Source organism: Schistosoma haematobium, chromosome 4 (assembly GCF_000699445.3).
Source record: "Schistosoma haematobium chromosome 4, whole genome shotgun sequence".
Lineage (NCBI taxonomy): Eukaryota > Metazoa > Platyhelminthes > Trematoda > Strigeidida > Schistosomatidae > Schistosoma > Schistosoma haematobium.
The window spans coordinates 11,513,300-11,532,177 of NC_067199.1; the positions used below are offsets into that span (position 1 = coordinate 11,513,300).

The following is an 18,878-nucleotide window of genomic DNA, read 5'->3' on the forward strand; positions in this document are numbered from 1 at the left end:
ACTGGTAACATTGAAGCGCATTTTTGGCCAGTTTGACGGAAGAACTTTCCATATAATCTTCAATAGTTTTATCCATCCCCATTTAGAGTACGGAAACATAGTATTTCCCCCCTCACTCCAAAAGGATAAGGACACCCTGGAGCGTATCCAACGACGAGCCACGAAATCAGTTCGTGGACTCAAATTTAAAACTTACAAAGAGCGCCTCCATTCACTAGACCTTTACCCATTAGAGTATAGGCGTCTTAGAGGTGATTTATTAATGGCTTATAGTATTCTTAACACTTTTGGACATCCTCTTAAACACCTACTTAAGCTTAGTTCGAATAATAACCTAAGGGGTAACACCCGGAAACTGGAAACACAACATAGCAAGACGGAATGTAGACACAACTTCTACTCCTTAAGAGTTGTCAAATGCTGGAATTCACTGCCGGCCGAGCTAGTCCAAGCGACTTCTCAGGAATCCTTCAAGAGGCAACTTGACCTATTCTTAAGGACCAAGGACAGCATCACACTATGATTTACCAATTTCTTTTCCTGTTTTATTGTTAACATACCTAGGTTCCTGCCTGGAGGATTTGGTGATCCCCTGCTACTAGACACGGAAGCCTGTTAAGCGAAAGCTTCTTCTATTCCGTCCACAACCATTTTGAACCATTTTGAACAAAGATATAAGATATTGTCAGATTGAAACACAATTAGCTGCGCGATACGAGTTAAGTGCTGCATGTCGGGTTTAAGGAAACCACGGCTACCCACGCTCTTCCAGAAGTAGGTCCTATGTTTTTGTGATTACTAGTACTCAGTGATATAAATAGGCATAAAGCTACGCGCTTTGATTACTGATTATAACTGAAAATGTCAGTACTTCAGTATGTACCTTTCGAAACAGTAGTAGACACCTCATTCTGGCATGGTTTAGCTGATCGGAAGCTCAATGAATATCGTCTTTCCGAAGGCCCTTTTGAAATATCAGCACAATTCACAAATAGTCATGCTAATGGCGTTTCCCCCAGGCTGTCGATTGACGTCACGTCATTTTGCGATAGTAATGTCAAAAGAAGTCATACATCAACGACCTTCAACATTTATGGAAGCCTATTATGCCTAAATAGCTTGGATGAGTTTAAGAACGTCGACAAACAATGTCTTCTGAATGAGCACGGTAAGAAATTCATGACCGAAGCCGTTTCACAGAATGAATTTTTGAGGAAGCCTGGTTTACTTCTCCGGTTCATCCTTTTGACATACTGTGACTTGAAAAGATACAAATTTTACTTTTGGTTTGCTTTTCCTGCCGTCTTACATTCCGTTCAGCCAATAGTTACGTCTACTCGGAGTATTAGGGAGGAGTTTACTGAGGATCAACGTGTACTCATTTTCCGTTCATTTGATTGTTGGCGCAAAGAAAATACTTCTCCATTTTTTGTCTTAAAATCACAACCGTCGCTTGAAGTCCTTCCGTTGTCTTGTTTCGAATTGACTCCCTATGTATATGTTGGTATGTGTGATTCTTCTGTAGACTCACAGTCACCTTGCTGGCTATTACGCAATCTTTTATACGCCATGTCTTCTACCATTATTCAAACAGAATGTTCTCTAAGGATTTTATGTCTCAGGGATCGGTTCACTTCAGGAGAAAGATTTTGGGAGCATAGCATCGTCATACACATCAATATACAACCCACAAATCCGGCATTTACTCAGTTTGTTGGCTGGGAAAAATGGAAAAACAAATTGAGACCACGTGTAGTAGATCTTAGTGCAAGTATGGACCCAGTTAAACTAGCTGAATCGGCAGTAGATTTAAACTTGAAACTAATGAAGTGGAGGCTAATGCCAGACCTAAAACTGTCAGTTTTTCGCGATACGAAGTGTTTGTTGATAGGAGCTGGTACTCTTGGCTGCAATGTCGCTCGTCAGTTATTGGCCTGGGGTGTTCGTCATATTACCCTGATAGACAACAGCACAGTTTCCTTTTCAAATCCTGTACGGCAGTCTTTGTATGTTTTTTCTGACTCCGTGGGCTCTGTTAAAAACAAGGCAGTTGTTGCGGCCAAGGCGCTCCAAACAATTTTTCCTGGGGTGAATGCTCGCGGTTTTGATCTTAGCATCCCGATGCCTGGACATCCTGTATCTTCTTATAATCGATCTCAACATCCACAATTTTCCGAATTGGAGCAGTCTGCAGAAGATACTTGTTTCAAATTAAGTGCTTTGGTTCACGAACACGATGTGATATTCCTACTAACAGATACTCGTGAATCACGCTGGTTACCCACAGTTTTGGCGACTGCTCATGGAAAACTGGCAATAAATGCCGCTTTGGGTTTTGATACATTTCTTGTTATGCGTCATGGTGTACGAGGTTCCTTTAAATCCCCAAGTTCAAATGTGGATAGCCTTACTCCACATATTTCTTCCCTCAATTTCGACGAAGTGATTCCCAACAATGAAGATTCTTTCAAAAAGGCAAGAGCCATAAGTGGTTCTTTTCTAGGTTGCTATTTCTGCAATGATGTGATTGGACCTATGAATTCAACACGCAATCGCAGTCTCGATCAACAATGTACCGTTACTCGACCGGGAGTGTCTATGGTCGCAGCTGCTCTCGCTGTTGAGTTGATGATCAGTGTACTTCAACATCCACTCCTCTATGAGGCCCCAGCAGATACATTATCTCAAGAGTTTTCCAGCCTGGATTCAACTAAACTGTCTCTCGGTGTTGTTCCCCATCAAATAAGGGGCTTTCTTTCTCATTACACACAGGTTTTGCCTGCAACATCGGCATTCACCAAGTGCTCCGCATGTTCTCAGTCTGTACTGGACGCTTACATGAACAATGGGTATAACTTTTTACGACAGGTCTTTAATGACGCTTCTTATCTTGAAAGGATATGCGGTTTACAGAATCTTCATGATGAAATTAACAGTGAATCAATTTTGATGCTAAGTGACGCTGATGACTGACACTTATTTATCTGAGTTCGTCTTTTCTTATTTTATGAAGGGTTGAAATCATGCTAAGATTGTCTTATTAATTTTTATCTCAATGAACACTACTTCTGTATAGCTCAATAATTTTTGTGAATATATTGAAGTACCAACTTTGACTTTTTGATACAAGTGCTGTTTCATTCAGTAAGTACTACATGTCATCTGTTTTTTCTGCCCAAGTTCTTGAGTCATTTCTCTCTTAAGAATTTATGCAAATTTCCGAGCAGTGACATGGTTCAGACAATTTACATTTTCTTACCGTCAGATTACAATTCATACTACTTGCACTTTCGTTTGGACGACCATATTGGTTCTGCCTTCTTTACCCCTAATTGCCGAATTTGTATGTGGTTGTGTAGATGGATTGTCATTTGTATGAGTTTACGCCTTTTCAGCCTTCTTTCTTGTTATGTAAAGTGTTGAATATAAAGTTAAATAATCACTCAGTAGACTTCTGAGATATTTATACAATTGTAAACTGGTCTACAGTTATGGCTACACCATGTGGACATTAAAATAATTTGGATATGCGAATAAAAAAGATGTAAGCGGTTTGTAACATAATCTAGGTTTAAAGACGTATAAAAATAGCACGAGAAAACTATTTGATCTGGTTATTCCAAATTCCGATGCTTATCAATCTTTAAATTTAGTAATTCCTTCAGAGTTGAGTGACGTAACTCAACATATTTAAAATTCGAGAGGTCTGAACTGTTATTGTCACAACACTCTTTAGCGGTAGTTTTACATCTACTTGTATTGTGGAGTTCATCCTCCACTACATAAAACTAAATTGGGTTTATCGTTCAGTTCGAATCATTACCATTTTTAATTTGACTTTCGTGACTAGTGATACAGTATTATGGAATGTTCGCACAATTTTCTCCTTTCTTCAGCCGAGCCACCGACACTTCACTCATAAATTGTCAGAAGTGTTTAGAGAAAGGTCACTGGACTTATCAATGTACAAATCAACGAAAGTATCTCAAACGCGAATCATACACCAGTATACTAGTGAAAAAGCTTGAAACTCAGAAAAAGTCAAAGATTCAAAAGTACGTCTAAAGCATATAACCTGGTTTTGTTCCTACAGAAAAACAAACAACGCTGAATCATCATCCTCAAGCTCTAGTTCGTCCTCTGACTCTTCGACTTCAAGTTCTGGGGACGACTCTGATGATGGGGAATCTAGCTCAGAATGTAGTTCAAGCAGTAACGGAGATTCTAGCGACGACTCATCTTCCAGTACTTCCTCATGTTGCGAAAGCAGCCGATCTTCTTCCTCCACAAGTTTAAAGCGCATAAAGGAATGATCGTAATGGTACTGAAATTGTACAGTTATTATAATATATTTTAAATATCTGTAGCTTTCTCACAACGAGAGAAATGTGTTAAATCGTTTACTAGGGCGTTGGTATAATGGATTAGCATCGTTAAAATAATGGGTTTGATAATTGTTATTGATCGGGATTATTGACTGACGTATGGTGTTCAGAAGGAATCTGTACTACGTATCATCGTCTTAATCGCATTTTATTAGCTAGGGCAATTGTTCGTCATGTTTCTACAATATAAGGAAGGTTATCTGGATATTTGTCAGACTGAAAGTAGCTGTGGTAATAATATATGTCATGTTGTGGTTAGTGAAAATATTGTCAAACAAGACGAAAGCCTATCACTTACATTGGTTCAACTAGATTTTAGGAATTAGTTTTCAAATAAGCCCCATACACTCCTTTAGGCAAAAGTAAGAAAGATTGGTTCAGCTTAGGGTTCCCTCAGAGAATTAAAATTAGTCTTCAAACTAACGAAATCAGTATCTGTGGTTCGGAGATAATTCATTCGAAATAATCTACATCACCTAACAAATTCAAATATAATGTCATTAATGGTTGAGAGTTAGTTGTTATATACATGGAGTTTGTGGTTTTTAGGCTTTTAATTACACTGAAGATAAACATTGTAGGACTGGGTGAGTGTTAAGCTTACTTGAAAGCATGTCAGTCGCATCTTCATTCTGTATGGGGCTCTAGAACATTTATTTGTGGTACCTTATATGAAACTTCAGTTATTTAAAGGACGTCCTTAACTTCATAAAGTGTTGTGGCGCTTCCCAAGAGATATTTTAAGGCACTAGAAATTTAAGTAGGATAATACACTCAGGTATAAGTTTTTCAATAGTTACCTAAAAATTAAGCGACCACTGAGACTTACCAAAGATGTTCATTACTATACTCCCAGTCGTGTTGGAAGATATAGGCATTCGAATTGAATCTCGTGTAGTCATTATAATTTATGATTGAGGATCTTGAATGACGTGGCTGAAAATTAGTGGTGGTGACAGTGAAATTCATTATAGATATTCTGTATCCTGAGCTTAGTATCATCTCCTTCAAAATCTTCCGTCCCTTCCACACTTCCCTATGCTTCGTTCCCCACTATATGTTCATACCAGGCACTCATTTTATAACATGATACTGTAAAAACAAAGAACAGTTGTTTCAGTATATACCAATTCTCCAAATACCATCTTAATACTCATGCTGCTTCGTTGGTCTGGACGTGGTATGTAAGACTTATCCTTTCTCTACCTCATTTCCATGTCGTCGTGCTAAGCTGACATGATAAATTGAGCCAACGCACAGCCGTCCCCGGCTTCACGTTGGCGATGTCTGACTGTCTTGAATCTTATTTGATAAAGCTCACTGTTCTCACTTTTAGCAGATAAGATACAAAAAGACTAAGATTTTTACGGCGAATATCAATGTTTTCGTAATCTTTCTGTTCAGGGTGGGGTTTGTGGAGATTGTAATAAATTTAATTTATTATTTATTTGTTTGGACATAAATATTGGTACAAGGGAGCACCAAATATATATGCGCCACACAAAACAATGAGAATGGGAAGAGAAAAAAGGGAGATAAGGAGCGTGGAAAAAGAACAATAACGGCCAGATTAGTGTAGGGTAGTGTAATAATAATAATAATAATAATAATAATAATAATAATAATAATAATAATAATAATAAAGGGGGAGACGGAAAGGTACAACCAGAAGAAATCTTTCAGGTAAAAGAGACACAACCACTTTTATATGAAGAAAGTAAAAGAAGGTTACAGCAGGATCGCCACTGGCTTCTATTCTGGGCCATATCTGATAACTTCTCTAGCCATTGTGTCGCACCATCTCTCGGACCCCAGCCAGGGAGTCGTGAAGGACCAACAGAAGCCAGCTCTTTGCACCTTTCTTTCATACCACGACACCATGTCATACACTGACCACCTCTCCGCTTCTTCCAACCAGTCCCAGAGTTGGCAAATAATGCACGACGTGGAATTCTCTGGGACGACATTCGTAGGACATGTCCAAGCCACAGAAGTCGGTGTTCCAAAATGGTGACAACAATTGAATTATCATCTCTGTGCCCGAACATACGATGCCGAACCTCTGCATTACTGACATGGTGTTGCCACTGAATGTCAGCAATCCTTCGGAGACAGCGATGATCGAACACAGAGAGTCGTCTAACATCCTCAACTCGGAGAGGCCAGGTTTCGCCAGCATAAAGCAAAACTGCCCTCATCGACACGTTGTAGATCCGACCTTTTACAGCCAAAGATGCCACAGGGTCCTCGGATAAACGCATGTGAAACAAGCTTTTTGAAGCGACAGATGGAGTGAGGATTTGTAGTACTTCACCAGAGTCTTGAATACGGGTCTCGGATAGACAACAAACATCAATATTAAGACTTTCCAAAGACATAGCCAGCCCTATCTGTTGTCCGACCTGCATAAATGTTCGAACGTTGAAGGCAGTCAGTTTGAATGGCGCACGTGGTTTCAGAAAAACTGCTTCAGTTCTCGTATTCGGTGGTAACATACAATTTTCAACCGGACAGTGACTCGAGAACGTTTAGATAGAACCGAGTTTCCACCATAGGCGAGCTACTGTATAAGTCGAAAAGTAAAGATAGACAGAGTGGGAATAAAAGAGAGTGAATAAGTAACGTGGTGAAAAATAATAATAATGTGAATGTTTGACTGTTGGTCGAAGCGTGGATAGAATTTTCAGTAAATATCGTCATTTCCATTTCATTTGTATGTAGGCTGTGATACAAACCAATGGTGCACATGGGCTCTAGTATCCTGCGGGAACAAATGGCGTATGAACCAATCGTTGGTCACCGGCTACCATGGGATTGCATCTCCTTACGATGCTCCACTGCCTTGTGGGTTAGACCTTTAGGTCAAAGGCTCGGGGAGTGGCCCCCTAAGATAACCACCTGCTTCGGTTTGGGCACCCGGGCAGTATCACAGCCCACACACAAATGATGAACTCTCTATGCCTATGGAAATTACTTTTCTCGCTTCGAAAAACAATTGATTCAGATTATTATCATTACAATTATTGTCATTATTAATACTATCATTATTATTACTATTATTGTCATTATTACTATTATTATTATTATTATTATTATTATTATTATTATTATTATTATTATTATTATCCACATTATTCACCCTCTTTTATACTTATACAGCGGCTCGTCTTTGGTGGAAATTCGACTGTATCTAAACGTTCTCGAGTCACTGTCCGGTTGAAAATTGTATGTTACCACCGAATACGAGGACTGAAGCAGTTTTTCTGAAACCACGTGCGCCATTCAAACTGACTGCCTTCAACGTTCGAACATTTATGCAGGTCGGACAACAGATAGGGCTGGCTATGTCTTTGGAAAGTCTTAATATTGATGTTTGTTGTCTATCCGAGACCCGTATTCAAGACTCTGGTGAAGTACTACAAATTCAATCTCCGTCTGTCGCTTCGAAAAGCTTGTTTTACATGCGCTTATCCGAGGACCCTGTGGCATCTTCGTCTGGTCTTGCTGGCGTTGGTGTCGCACTAAGCGCTAGAGCTGAGGCAGCACTAATCAACAACCACCTCTCTCCATTGTTCCATTCGAGCAGTGGGTTAGGCAGGGTTGCCCAGTCTCACCATTCCTCTTCAACTTTGCCATCGATGACATTCTGGAAACAGCTCTGATAAATGTAAGTAATGGTGTTGTGGATCTGTTGCCTGGAGAAAGACTTCTCGACCTTGAGTATGCGGACGATATTGTCTTACTGTGCGATAATGCCCAAGGCATGCAATCCGCACTTAATCAGTTGACAATCAGTGTCCGTAGGTATGGTATGTGCTTTGCACCTTCGAAGTGCAAAGTACTTCTACAAGACTGGCAGGATTCCAATCCTGTACTCACGCTGGATGGTGAGCAGATAGACGTAGTCGAGATGTTCGTGTATCTGGGTAGCTGCTGGTGGGGGTGTGAGTGATGAGATCGATGCACGTATAGTGAAAGCCAGAGCGGCTTATGCCAATCTGGGCCACCTTTGGCGCCTCCGTAATGTTAGTCTGGCTGTAAAAGGTCGGATCTACAACGCGTCGGTGAAAGCAGTTTTGCTCTATGCTTGTGAAACCTGGTCTCTCCGGGTTGAGGATGTTAGACGACTCTCTGTGTTCGATCATCGCTGTCTCCGAAGGATTGCTGACATTCAGTGGCAACACCATGTCAGTAATGCAGAGGTTCGGCATCGTATGTTCGGGCACAGAGATGATAATTCAATTGTTGTCACCATTTTGGAACACCGACTTCTGTGGCTTGGACATGTCCTACGAATGTCGTCCCAGAGAATTCCACGTCGTGCATTATTTGCCAACTCTGGGACTGGTTGGAAGAAGCGGAGAGGTGGTCAGTGTATGACATGGTGTCGTGGTATGAAAGAAAGCTGCAAAGAGCTGGCTTCTGTTGGTCCTTCACGACTCCCTGGCTGGGGTCCGAGAGATGGTGCGACACAATGGCTAGAGAAGTTATCAGATATGGCCCAGAATAGAAGCCAGTGGCGATCCTGCTGTAACCTTCTTTTACTTTCTTCATAAAAAGTGGTTGTGTCTCCCTTACCTGAAAGATTTCTTCCGATTGTACCTTTGCGTTCCCTCATTACTACCACACTACCTTACACCAGTCTCTTCGTTATTGTTCTCTTTTTTTTTCTATTTCTCTTCGAATTCTCATTGTTTTGTGTGGCGCATATATGTTGGCGCTCTCTTGTACCAATATTTATGTGTTCAAATAAATAATAAATAAATGAAGGCCGTGATACTGCCCAGATGCCCAGACTGAAGCAGGTGGTTTTCTTAGGGGGCCACACCCCGAGCCTTTAACCTAAAGGTCTAACCCACAAGGCAGTGGAGCATCATGAGGAGATGCAATCCCATGGTACCCGGTGACCAACGATTGGTTCATACGCCATTTGTTCCCGCAGGATACTGGAGCCCATATACACCATTGGTTTGGGATCCGATTAAAGCGCCGGACATTCGCTTTTTGTCCTCTCATTTTCGTAAACAACACCCCCGCCACGAGAAGGCAGTGAGTAGGACTCCCCTGATAGAGGCTGTATACGCGTGGCTTGTGAGAGCATTTCGATAGGGGGCGGGCCCACCCCACCCTCGGTCATACCAGGGCATTTTGGGGAAATTTTAATAGTTGAATTCATGAGTCGATGTAAGCTAGACCATCAATGAAAACCTGGGAGCACTGGACAGCCTTTTCGTCTTAGTATGGGACTCCTCAGTTTTGCGTACCTATGGTCCCACACACAGGACTCGAACCCAGGACCTGTGGTTTGGCGTGCGAACACTAGTGACTAGCTTCAAGATAAATTTCCTGGAGTTCTCGTGAGAAGTTTTGACTAGTGAAACCCAATCTGTGTAGGATGTGAGACATCCACCTCAGGCAGTAGATCAAGGGTTGAGCAATATCATGGATTTATTGAAGTTAGACATTAACACCGTCGGATGTCGGGTCATTGATCTGGAGGCTAAGCGTCCGCGCACGAGACCGAAGGTCCTGGGTTCGAATCCTGCGTGCGTAGTTGTGGGTACTCACGACCGAGGAGTCCCATACTAGGACGAAACGGCCGTCCACGGCTCCCAGGTTTTAATTGGTAGTCTGGCTTACATCGACTCATGAGTTTAAGTATTAGTTTTCGTAATCATGTAAGTTATAAATTATGAAGAACGTGATGGTTATTAAATACTGAAGTACCGTTTTTTAAAACAGGTCGTAATCACACGGAAAAGTTTTCCTCTATTTTTATGAATGCAAGTTATATGTGAGATGCAATTCATTTCATAATGGTCAATGCACTACCACTTGCAAACTTTACAGGGAAATAGGCAGTATACCACGACTATCAACGTCAGCGGTTTAGGCTCATTGTTTGTTTTTAAATTGGTGTTATGAAAAGGAAACATTGTTACAGTACTGTCAAGTTACTTGCTGTGGTTCATTTTACTAGCTTTCTTGCTTTGCATTAAATTCACAAACTCATTCATTATCATTTAAGATCTTATACCATTTTCAGTTAGTGCATCGTCTTTCGCCGAATAAGCCACTCGAATTAATTTATCGGGCATTGGATGATATATCTATTGATGGTGATAAAAGAACTACCTAATACTAAAGTATAAGTTTATTTCAGTATCTAATCCTGAGTTTTAGACTGATATTTTAGTAAGTTGAGCATCGACAGAAGTCAAGAATAATCGCTACTTTACAGTTTTACTTGAATGAATCCTTCCAAAACAATAAAAGAAACCGACTTCGGATTCAAGCGTATCAATTATTTTTGACTAACTGAATTCGATTTTATAATCGGTATTTCAAAACAGTAAATTTTCGTGGTATAGCATGAGTCATTTTGTAGTAGGATAAGTTTAATCTTCACTGGAAAAAAATCGATCGGTAGTTATAGTCACTGACCTGTATGGTTACATCCAAGACTGCTGTTTATGTACACTAATTTGTAATAAATCATAATGATCTCTGCGTATGTTCATTGCTGTCAACACGAAGTATGGTTGTTATTGTTGTTGTGTATCAAATGTATGTACCGAAATTGTTCGTTACTATTACTCAGTTTTAGTTTTAACCTATGTTTATAATAGTTAATCATTTGTTTCAATATGTTCTATTGAAATTTATAGATAAATTTCATTTTTATCAAGGCTAACCACACGAATCTTTCCCTATGAGATGTGGAGCAGTGTTAAATAATATTTACTTAAAAATATTTGGCTTATAAATAAACTAAGCAAATCTAGGTTTGCCGACTGACCACTTGAAGGAACTATTGTTACGTTGTACCTTTAATATCAAGTTCAGTTTCAACAATGAAATATATAAAGAGATGGGATCACAATCGAGTCTCCATTGAGTCCAATTTTAGCAGACCGTTTCATAGCAAAACTGGAAAACGACCAACTCAGTTCGATGATTACTCGATTTCATCCGTACGTAATATACATGGACGACACATTTGTCGTTTATGACGATAATACTGAATTAGAAGATATCTTACACTCCTTCAATACGTGCCACCCTTCCATAGACTTCACGTTAGAAAGTGAGTGGGAACAGTCAATCTCTGTTCTCAATGTGCGTTTGATGAAAAGAGTAACGGTTCCTTAAAAGCCCCATATTTAAAAAACAAACATGGAATGGCCAGCTGACATACTTCTATAGATGGGTTTCTTTAGGCAAAAGAGAAATCTCATTCACTCTTTATGTAATCAAATACGTCGGATATGTAGTATGGAATGCATTGACGAAGAACTCGCATTCCTCAGGAAAACTCGAACGAAAAATGGCTATCCGGACCGCTTCATAGATAAGAATCTGAAAATAAGTAGTCGTGACAAGAAATCTGTTTGTTCCGTTTCAAAGAAAAACCTCTATATAAGTTTGGAATTTAGAGTGATCGAACTTCTGATGTAATCAAAAATCGTTTAACGACAGCGATTAAAAGAACATTCAATGCGGCAAAACCGCGAATAACGTTAAGTAGCGGGAACTTATTTTCTGTATCCATAAAAGATAAGCTTCCCCGTCTGGTCACCTCCATGTGTATCTACCAGTTCACTTGCTCTTGTGGAGCAAGGTACATTAGCCGTAGCCAGCGATCGCTTTCAACTCGGGTACGGTAACACGTTTCAGTTTGGTTCTACAAGGGTGGGATAAAGGAAGTTAGGAGTTCTATACTTGAACACCTAATCGACTGTAATCATTCTACGGATCCATAGTTTGGTTTTAAGTTTGTATATACGATTCGTTTAAATCTATCTAGATTTCTTCGTATCCAACTCCTAAAAATAGCCGAAGCTCTTACCGTCAATGAACTCAAGCCAAACTATGCGTAAAAGGAGTACGTCCTATCGTTATCGTTACCTTGGACTTAATTATTATTATTATTATTACTTCATTCCCCCTTTACTTATGTTTCATATCCTCATTATTTTATTCATAAGTACTCATCATATCACTTTAATTATTTATTATTTTACACCTGTATGACCTTTAGTTATTGTGACAAAAACATTTAAGTCATGTTACTACATTCACACTATAATCCGTTACAAATTTAATAAGTCTATTGTTATTATTCGTATTGCGTAATCTAGTATTACAATCTTTTTATCACATCACTTGGTTATTCGTGTTCACATTTCCTCACGGAACTAGTACTTTAGGAGAAAAACCATGTATATGCGATTGTACAGCTTGATAATAAATTCGTTGAAAAGAGATCCCTTCGCTGAACTTCTTTTCATTTTTAAATATGGATAAGTAGATTAAGGATTGAACATTTTACTTTTATCGCCGTAATTAGTTCGTGGAATTGATTGAAAGCTGTAAATGCTACTTAATACTGATAATGACTATTGTTAGACTGATAACTAGCATAGAAAATTTATCTAGATGCATTCGTATGTGATACATCTAGTTCTAAGAAATTGGAGAATTTTACGCACATATATTCGTTTTTGAAATTACAGACGAATATACAAATATGGTTTTCTTTACGTTGATTAACAAGTTTGGTATGTCTATATAATCCCAAGTGATTGTCAATTAGTTTACAGTTTTTACACCTTATGGTAAATAGAACTTTTCATTTAATATGTGTAGCGTCTATTCGTGGTTTCTTATTAAGAGGAAACTGTGTTACCTGGTCAGTAAACATCGAAGAGTGCATACAATCAAATATTAAACCTCAAAAAGAGCATGAAAATTTTAAATCACCAAGTATGAAATTCAGTGGTTCACATATCTCAGTCATAAGCAGCTTTCTTCCGTATCGCGGTATTATGTAATAGACCGGTTACCTTTCTCTTTTGTATGCTCAGTTCCACCGTCAGCATTTGAGGTTTGATGTGGAAGCCGCTGGGATAAGATCCGTGAAACATTCAAGCTTTCAGTTATAACGAGATAAAGATGGTAACAGCAATCGGATTATCGTTACTGCATCCAAATACAGATTGCTGTACCTTAGCATTAATAACATGGTTTTAACACTGAAAGAGACGAATCCTTAGGGAACAGTGATGGTCAAGCACAGTGTCCCCTAATATCTTCGAATTGGACGGTTCAGTTTTTCTAAGCATAGTACGGAACTGCTCTTATCGATGCGTCGTAAACCTAAACTTTTGCGTCTAGACTAATATCTTGACAATGCCTTAGATTGATGAAAATCACAATTTACGACCTAAATTGCAAAATCATGAATCAGTAGATTCCAATGCAGTGGTATTGTACGCATCTCAAGCCCTGAAAGTTTCAGGTTATATTCTGCGTAATATTGTAGAAAAGTACTTTACTGAGATGAGTCCCAAACTAAAATCCGTAGAAAACCACTTCATTGAAGAAAGTTTCTGCTTGTCAACGTGCTTAGCAAAAAGGCAGCAGATAAAAACTAGATAAGGTATATAAATCGCTATGATTCTCAGAACCTTGGAAAAACATGTTGGTGTTACATCCTCTAGTGCAAAGTTTCTTTTCGTGCAGAATTAGACCTCTATATGTAAATAGTCGGATCCCGTCTTTTTGACTTAAATAAAGGCCTTTCAGATGCCTATCATTAAGGAAAAGTGATTTGTTGTTTATTACCATTATATTTCTTAAAACGTTGTACTAAGTCTTGATTACCATTGCGAATTACTCGGTTACATATAGGAAGTCTAAATATCATAAAAATAGAGTAAATAAATCACTAAAAAATAAACACAATTGTTATCCTTTTGGTGGAGCGGCTGTTAACTAAGTCTCATGTTCAGATCCTACTGTAGTAGTTATAGTCACTGACCTGTATGGTTACATCCAAGACTGCTGTTTATGTACACTAATTTGTAATAAATCATAATGATCTCTGCGTATGTTCATTGCTGTCAACACGAAGTATGGTTGTTATTGTTGTTGTGTATCAAATGTATGTACCGAAATTGTTCGTTACTATTACTCAGTTTTAGTTTTAACCTATGTTTATAATAGTTAATCATTTGTTTCAATATGTTCTATTGAAATTTATAGATAAATTTCATTTTTATCAAGGCTAACCACACGAATCTTTCCCTATGAGATGTGGAGCAGTGTTAAATAATATTTACTTAAAAATATTTGGCTTATAAATAAACTAAGCAAATCTAGGTTTGCCGACTGACCACTTGAAGGAACTATTGTTACGTTGTACCTTTAATATCAAGTTCAGTTTCAACAATGAAATATATAAAGAGATGGGATCACAATCGAGTCTCCATTGAGTCCAATTTTAGCAGACCGTTTCATAGCAAAACTGGAAAACGACCAACTCAGTTCGATGATTACTCGATTTCATCCGTACGTAATATACATGGACGACACATTTGTCGTTTATGACGATAATACTGAATTAGAAGATATCTTACACTCCTTCAATACGTGCCACCCTTCCATAGACTTCACGTTAGAAAGTGAGTGGGAACAGTCAATCTCTGTTCTCAATGTGCGTTTGATGAAAAGAGTAACGGTTCCTTAAAAGCCCCATATTTAAAAACAAACATGGAATGGCCAGCTGACATACTTCTATAGATGGGTTTCTTTAGGCAAAAGAGAAATCTCATTCACTCTTTATGTAATCAAATACGTCGGATATGTAGTATGGAATGCATTGACGAAGAACTCGCATTCCTCAGGAAAACTCGAACGAAAAATGGCTATCCGGACCGCTTCATAGATAAGAATCTGAAAATAAGTAGTCGTGACAAGAAATCTGTTTGTTCCGTTTCAAAGAAAAACCTCTATATAAGTTTGGAATTTAGAGTGATCGAACTTCTGATGTAATCAAAAATCGTTTAACGACAGCGATTAAAAGAACATTCAATGCGGCAAAACCGCGAATAACGTTAAGTAGCGGGAACTTATTTTCTGTATCCATAAAAGATAAGCTTCCCCGTCTGGTCACCTCCATGTGTATCTACCAGTTCACTTGCTCTTGTGGAGCAAGGTACATTAGCCGTAGCCAGCGATCGCTTTCAACTCGGGTACGGTAACACGTTTCAGTTTGGTTCTACAAGGGTGGGATAAAGGAAGTTAGGAGTTCTATACTTGAACACCTAATCGACTGTAATCATTCTACGGATCCATAGTTTGGTTTTAAGTTTGTATATACGATTCGTTTAAATCTATCTAGATTTCTTCGTATCCAACTCCTAAAAATAGCCGAAGCTCTTACCGTCAATGAACTCAAGCCAAACTATGCGTAAAAGGAGTACGTCCTATCGTTATCGTTACCTTGGACTTAATTATTATTATTATTATTACTTCATTCCCCCTTTACTTATGTTTCATATCCTCATTATTTTATTCATAAGTACTCATCATATCACTTTAATTATTTATTATTTTACACCTGTATGACCTTTAGTTATTGTGACAAAAACATTTAAGTCATGTTACTACATTCACACTATAATCCGTTACAAATTTAATAAGTCTATTGTTATTATTCGTATTGCGTAATCTAGTATTACAATCTTTTTATCACATCACTTGGTTATTCGTGTTCACATTTCCTCACGGAACTAGTACTTTAGGAGAAAAACCATGTATATGCGATTGTACAGCTTGATAATAAATTCGTTGAAAAGAGATCCCTTCGCTGAACTTCTTTTTCATTTTTAAATATGGATAAGTAGATTAAGGATTGAACATTTTACTTTTATCGCCGTAATTAGTTCGTGGAATTGATTGAAAGCTGTAAATGCTACTTAATACTGATAATGACTATTGTTAGACTGATAACTAGCATAGAAAATTTATCTAGATGCATTCGTATGTGATACATCTAGTTCTAAGAAATTGGAGAATTTTACGCACATATATTCGTTTTTGAAATTACAGACGAATATACAAATATGGTTTTCTTTACGTTGATTAACAAGTTTGGTATGTCTATATAATCCCAAGTGATTGTCAATTAGTTTACAGTTTTTACACCTTATGGTAAATAGAACTTTTCATTTAATATGTGTAGCGTCTATTCGTGGTTTCTTATTAAGAGGAAACTGTGTTACCTGGTCAGTAAACATCGAAGAGTGCATACAATCAAATATTAAACCTCAAAAAGAGCATGAAAATTTTAAATCACCAAGTATGAAATTCAGTGGTTCACATATCTCAGTCATAAGCAGCTTTCTTCCGTATCGCGGTATTATGTAATAGACCGGTTACCTTTCTCTTTTGTATGCTCAGTTCCACCGTCAGCATTTGAGGTTTGATGTGGAAGCCGCTGGGATAAGATCCGTGAAACATTCAAGCTTTCAGTTATAACGAGATAAAGATGGTAACAGCAATCGGATTATCGTTACTGCATCCAAATACAGATTGCTGTACCTTAGCATTAATAACATGGTTTTAACACTGAAAGAGACGAATCCTTAGGGAACAGTGATGGTCAAGCACAGTGTCCCCTAATATCTTCGAATTGGACGGTTCAGTTTTTCTAAGCATAGTACGGAACTGCTCTTATCGATGCGTCGTAAACCTAAACTTTTGCGTCTAGACTAATATCTTGACAATGCCTTAGATTGATGAAAATCACAATTTACGACCTAAATTGCAAAATCATGAATCAGTAGATTCCAATGCAGTGGTATTGTACGCATCTCAAGCCCTGAAAGTTTCAGGTTATATTCTGCGTAATATTGTAGAAAAGTACTTTACTGAGATGAGTCCCAAACTAAAATCCGTAGAAAACCACTTCATTGAAGAAAGTTTCTGCTTGTCAACGTGCTTAGCAAAAAGGCAGCAGATAAAAACTAGATAAGGTATATAAATCGCTATGATTCTCAGAACCTTGGAAAACATGTTGGTGTTACATCCTCTAGTGCAAAGTTTCTTTTCGTGCAGAATTAGACCTCTATATGTAAATAGTCGGATCCCGTCTTTTTGACTTAAATAAAGGCCTTTCAGATGCCTATCATTAAGGAAAAGTGATTTGTTGTTTATTACCATTATATTTCTTAAAACGTTGTACTAAGTCTTGATTACCATTGCGAATTACTCGGTTACATATAGGAAGTCTAAATATCATAAAAATAGAGTAAATAAATCACTAAAAATAAACACAATTGTTATCCTTTTGGTGGAGCGGCTGTTAACTAAGTCTCATGTTCAGATCCTACTGTAGTAGTTATAGTCACTGACCTGTATGGTTACATCCAAGACTGCTGTTTATGTACACTAATTTGTAATAAATCATAATGATCTCTGCGTATGTTCATTGCTGTCAACACGAAGTATGGTTGTTATTGTTGTTGTGTATCAAATGTATGTACCGAAATTGTTCGTTACTATTACTCAGTTTTAGTTTTAACCTATGTTTATAATAGTTAATCATTTGTTTCAATATGTTCTATTGAAATTTATAGATAAATTTCATTTTTATCAAGGCTAACCACACGAATCTTTCCCTATGAGATGTGGAGCAGTGTTAAATAATATTTACTTAAAAATATTTGGCTTATAAATAAACTAAGCAAATCTAGGTTTGCCGACTGACCACTTGAAGGAACTATTGTTACGTTGTACCTTTAATATCAAGTTCAGTTTCAACAATGAAATATATAAAGAGATGGGATCACAATCGAGTCTCCATTGAGTCCAATTTTAGCAGACCGTTTCATAGCAAAACTGGAAAACGACCAACTCAGTTCGATGATTACTCGATTTCATCCGTACGTAATATACATGGACGACACATTTGTCGTTTATGACGATAATACTGAATTAGAAGATATCTTACACTCCTTCAATACGTGCCACCCTTCCATAGACTTCACGTTAGAAAGTGAGTGGGAACAGTCAATCTCTGTTCTCAATGTGCGTTTGATGAAAAGAGTAACGGTTCCTTAAAAGCCCCATATTTAAAAAACAAACATGGAATGGCCAGCTGACATACTTCTATAGATGGGTTTCTTTAGGCAAAAGAGAAATCTCATTCACTCTTTATGTAATCAAATACGTCGGATATGTAGTATGGAATGCATTGACGAAGAACTCGCATTCCTCAGGAAAACTCGAACGAAAAATGGCTATCCGGACCGCTTCATAGATAAGAATCTGAAAATAAGTAGTCGTGACAAGAAATCTGTTTGTTCCGTTTCAAAGAAAAACCTCTATATAAGTTTGGAATTTAGAGTGATCGAACTTCTGATGTAATCAAAAATCGTTTAACGACAGCGATTAAAAGAACATTCAATGCGGCAAAACCGCGAATAACGTTAAGTAGCGGGAACTTATTTTCTGTATCCATAAAAGATAAGCTTCCCCGTCTGGTCACCTCCATGTGTATCTACCAGTTCACTTGCTCTTGTGGAGCAAGGTACATTAGCCGTAGCCAGCGATCGCTTTCAACTCGGGTACGGTAACACGTTTCAGTTTGGTTCTACAAGGGTGGGATAAAGGAAGTTAGGAGTTCTATACTTGAACACCTAATCG

The 18,878-nt window shown here is 38.2% G+C and overlaps 1 protein-coding gene across 1 annotated transcript; it reads left to right on the forward strand.

Annotated features, from left to right (window-relative positions):
- Nucleotides 1–404: 404 nt before the first annotated feature.
- Nucleotides 405–5,965, forward strand: ATG7 (Autophagy protein 7). Its single transcript, XM_051215653.1, has 3 exons — nucleotides 405–774; nucleotides 810–4,055; nucleotides 4,094–5,965. The coding sequence occupies exon 2, from the start codon at nucleotides 862–864 to the stop codon at nucleotides 2,971–2,973; it is 2,112 nt and encodes a 703-aa protein (XP_051066184.1). The 5' UTR covers nucleotides 405–774; nucleotides 810–861; the 3' UTR covers nucleotides 2,974–4,055; nucleotides 4,094–5,965.
- The last annotated feature ends 12,913 nt before the right edge of the window (nucleotides 5,966–18,878 follow it).

Coding starts and splice junctions, on each gene's coding strand:
- ATG7 (XM_051215653.1), top strand. CDS start 862: ATGTCAGTACTTCAGTATGTACCTTTCGAAACAGTAGTAGACACCTCA.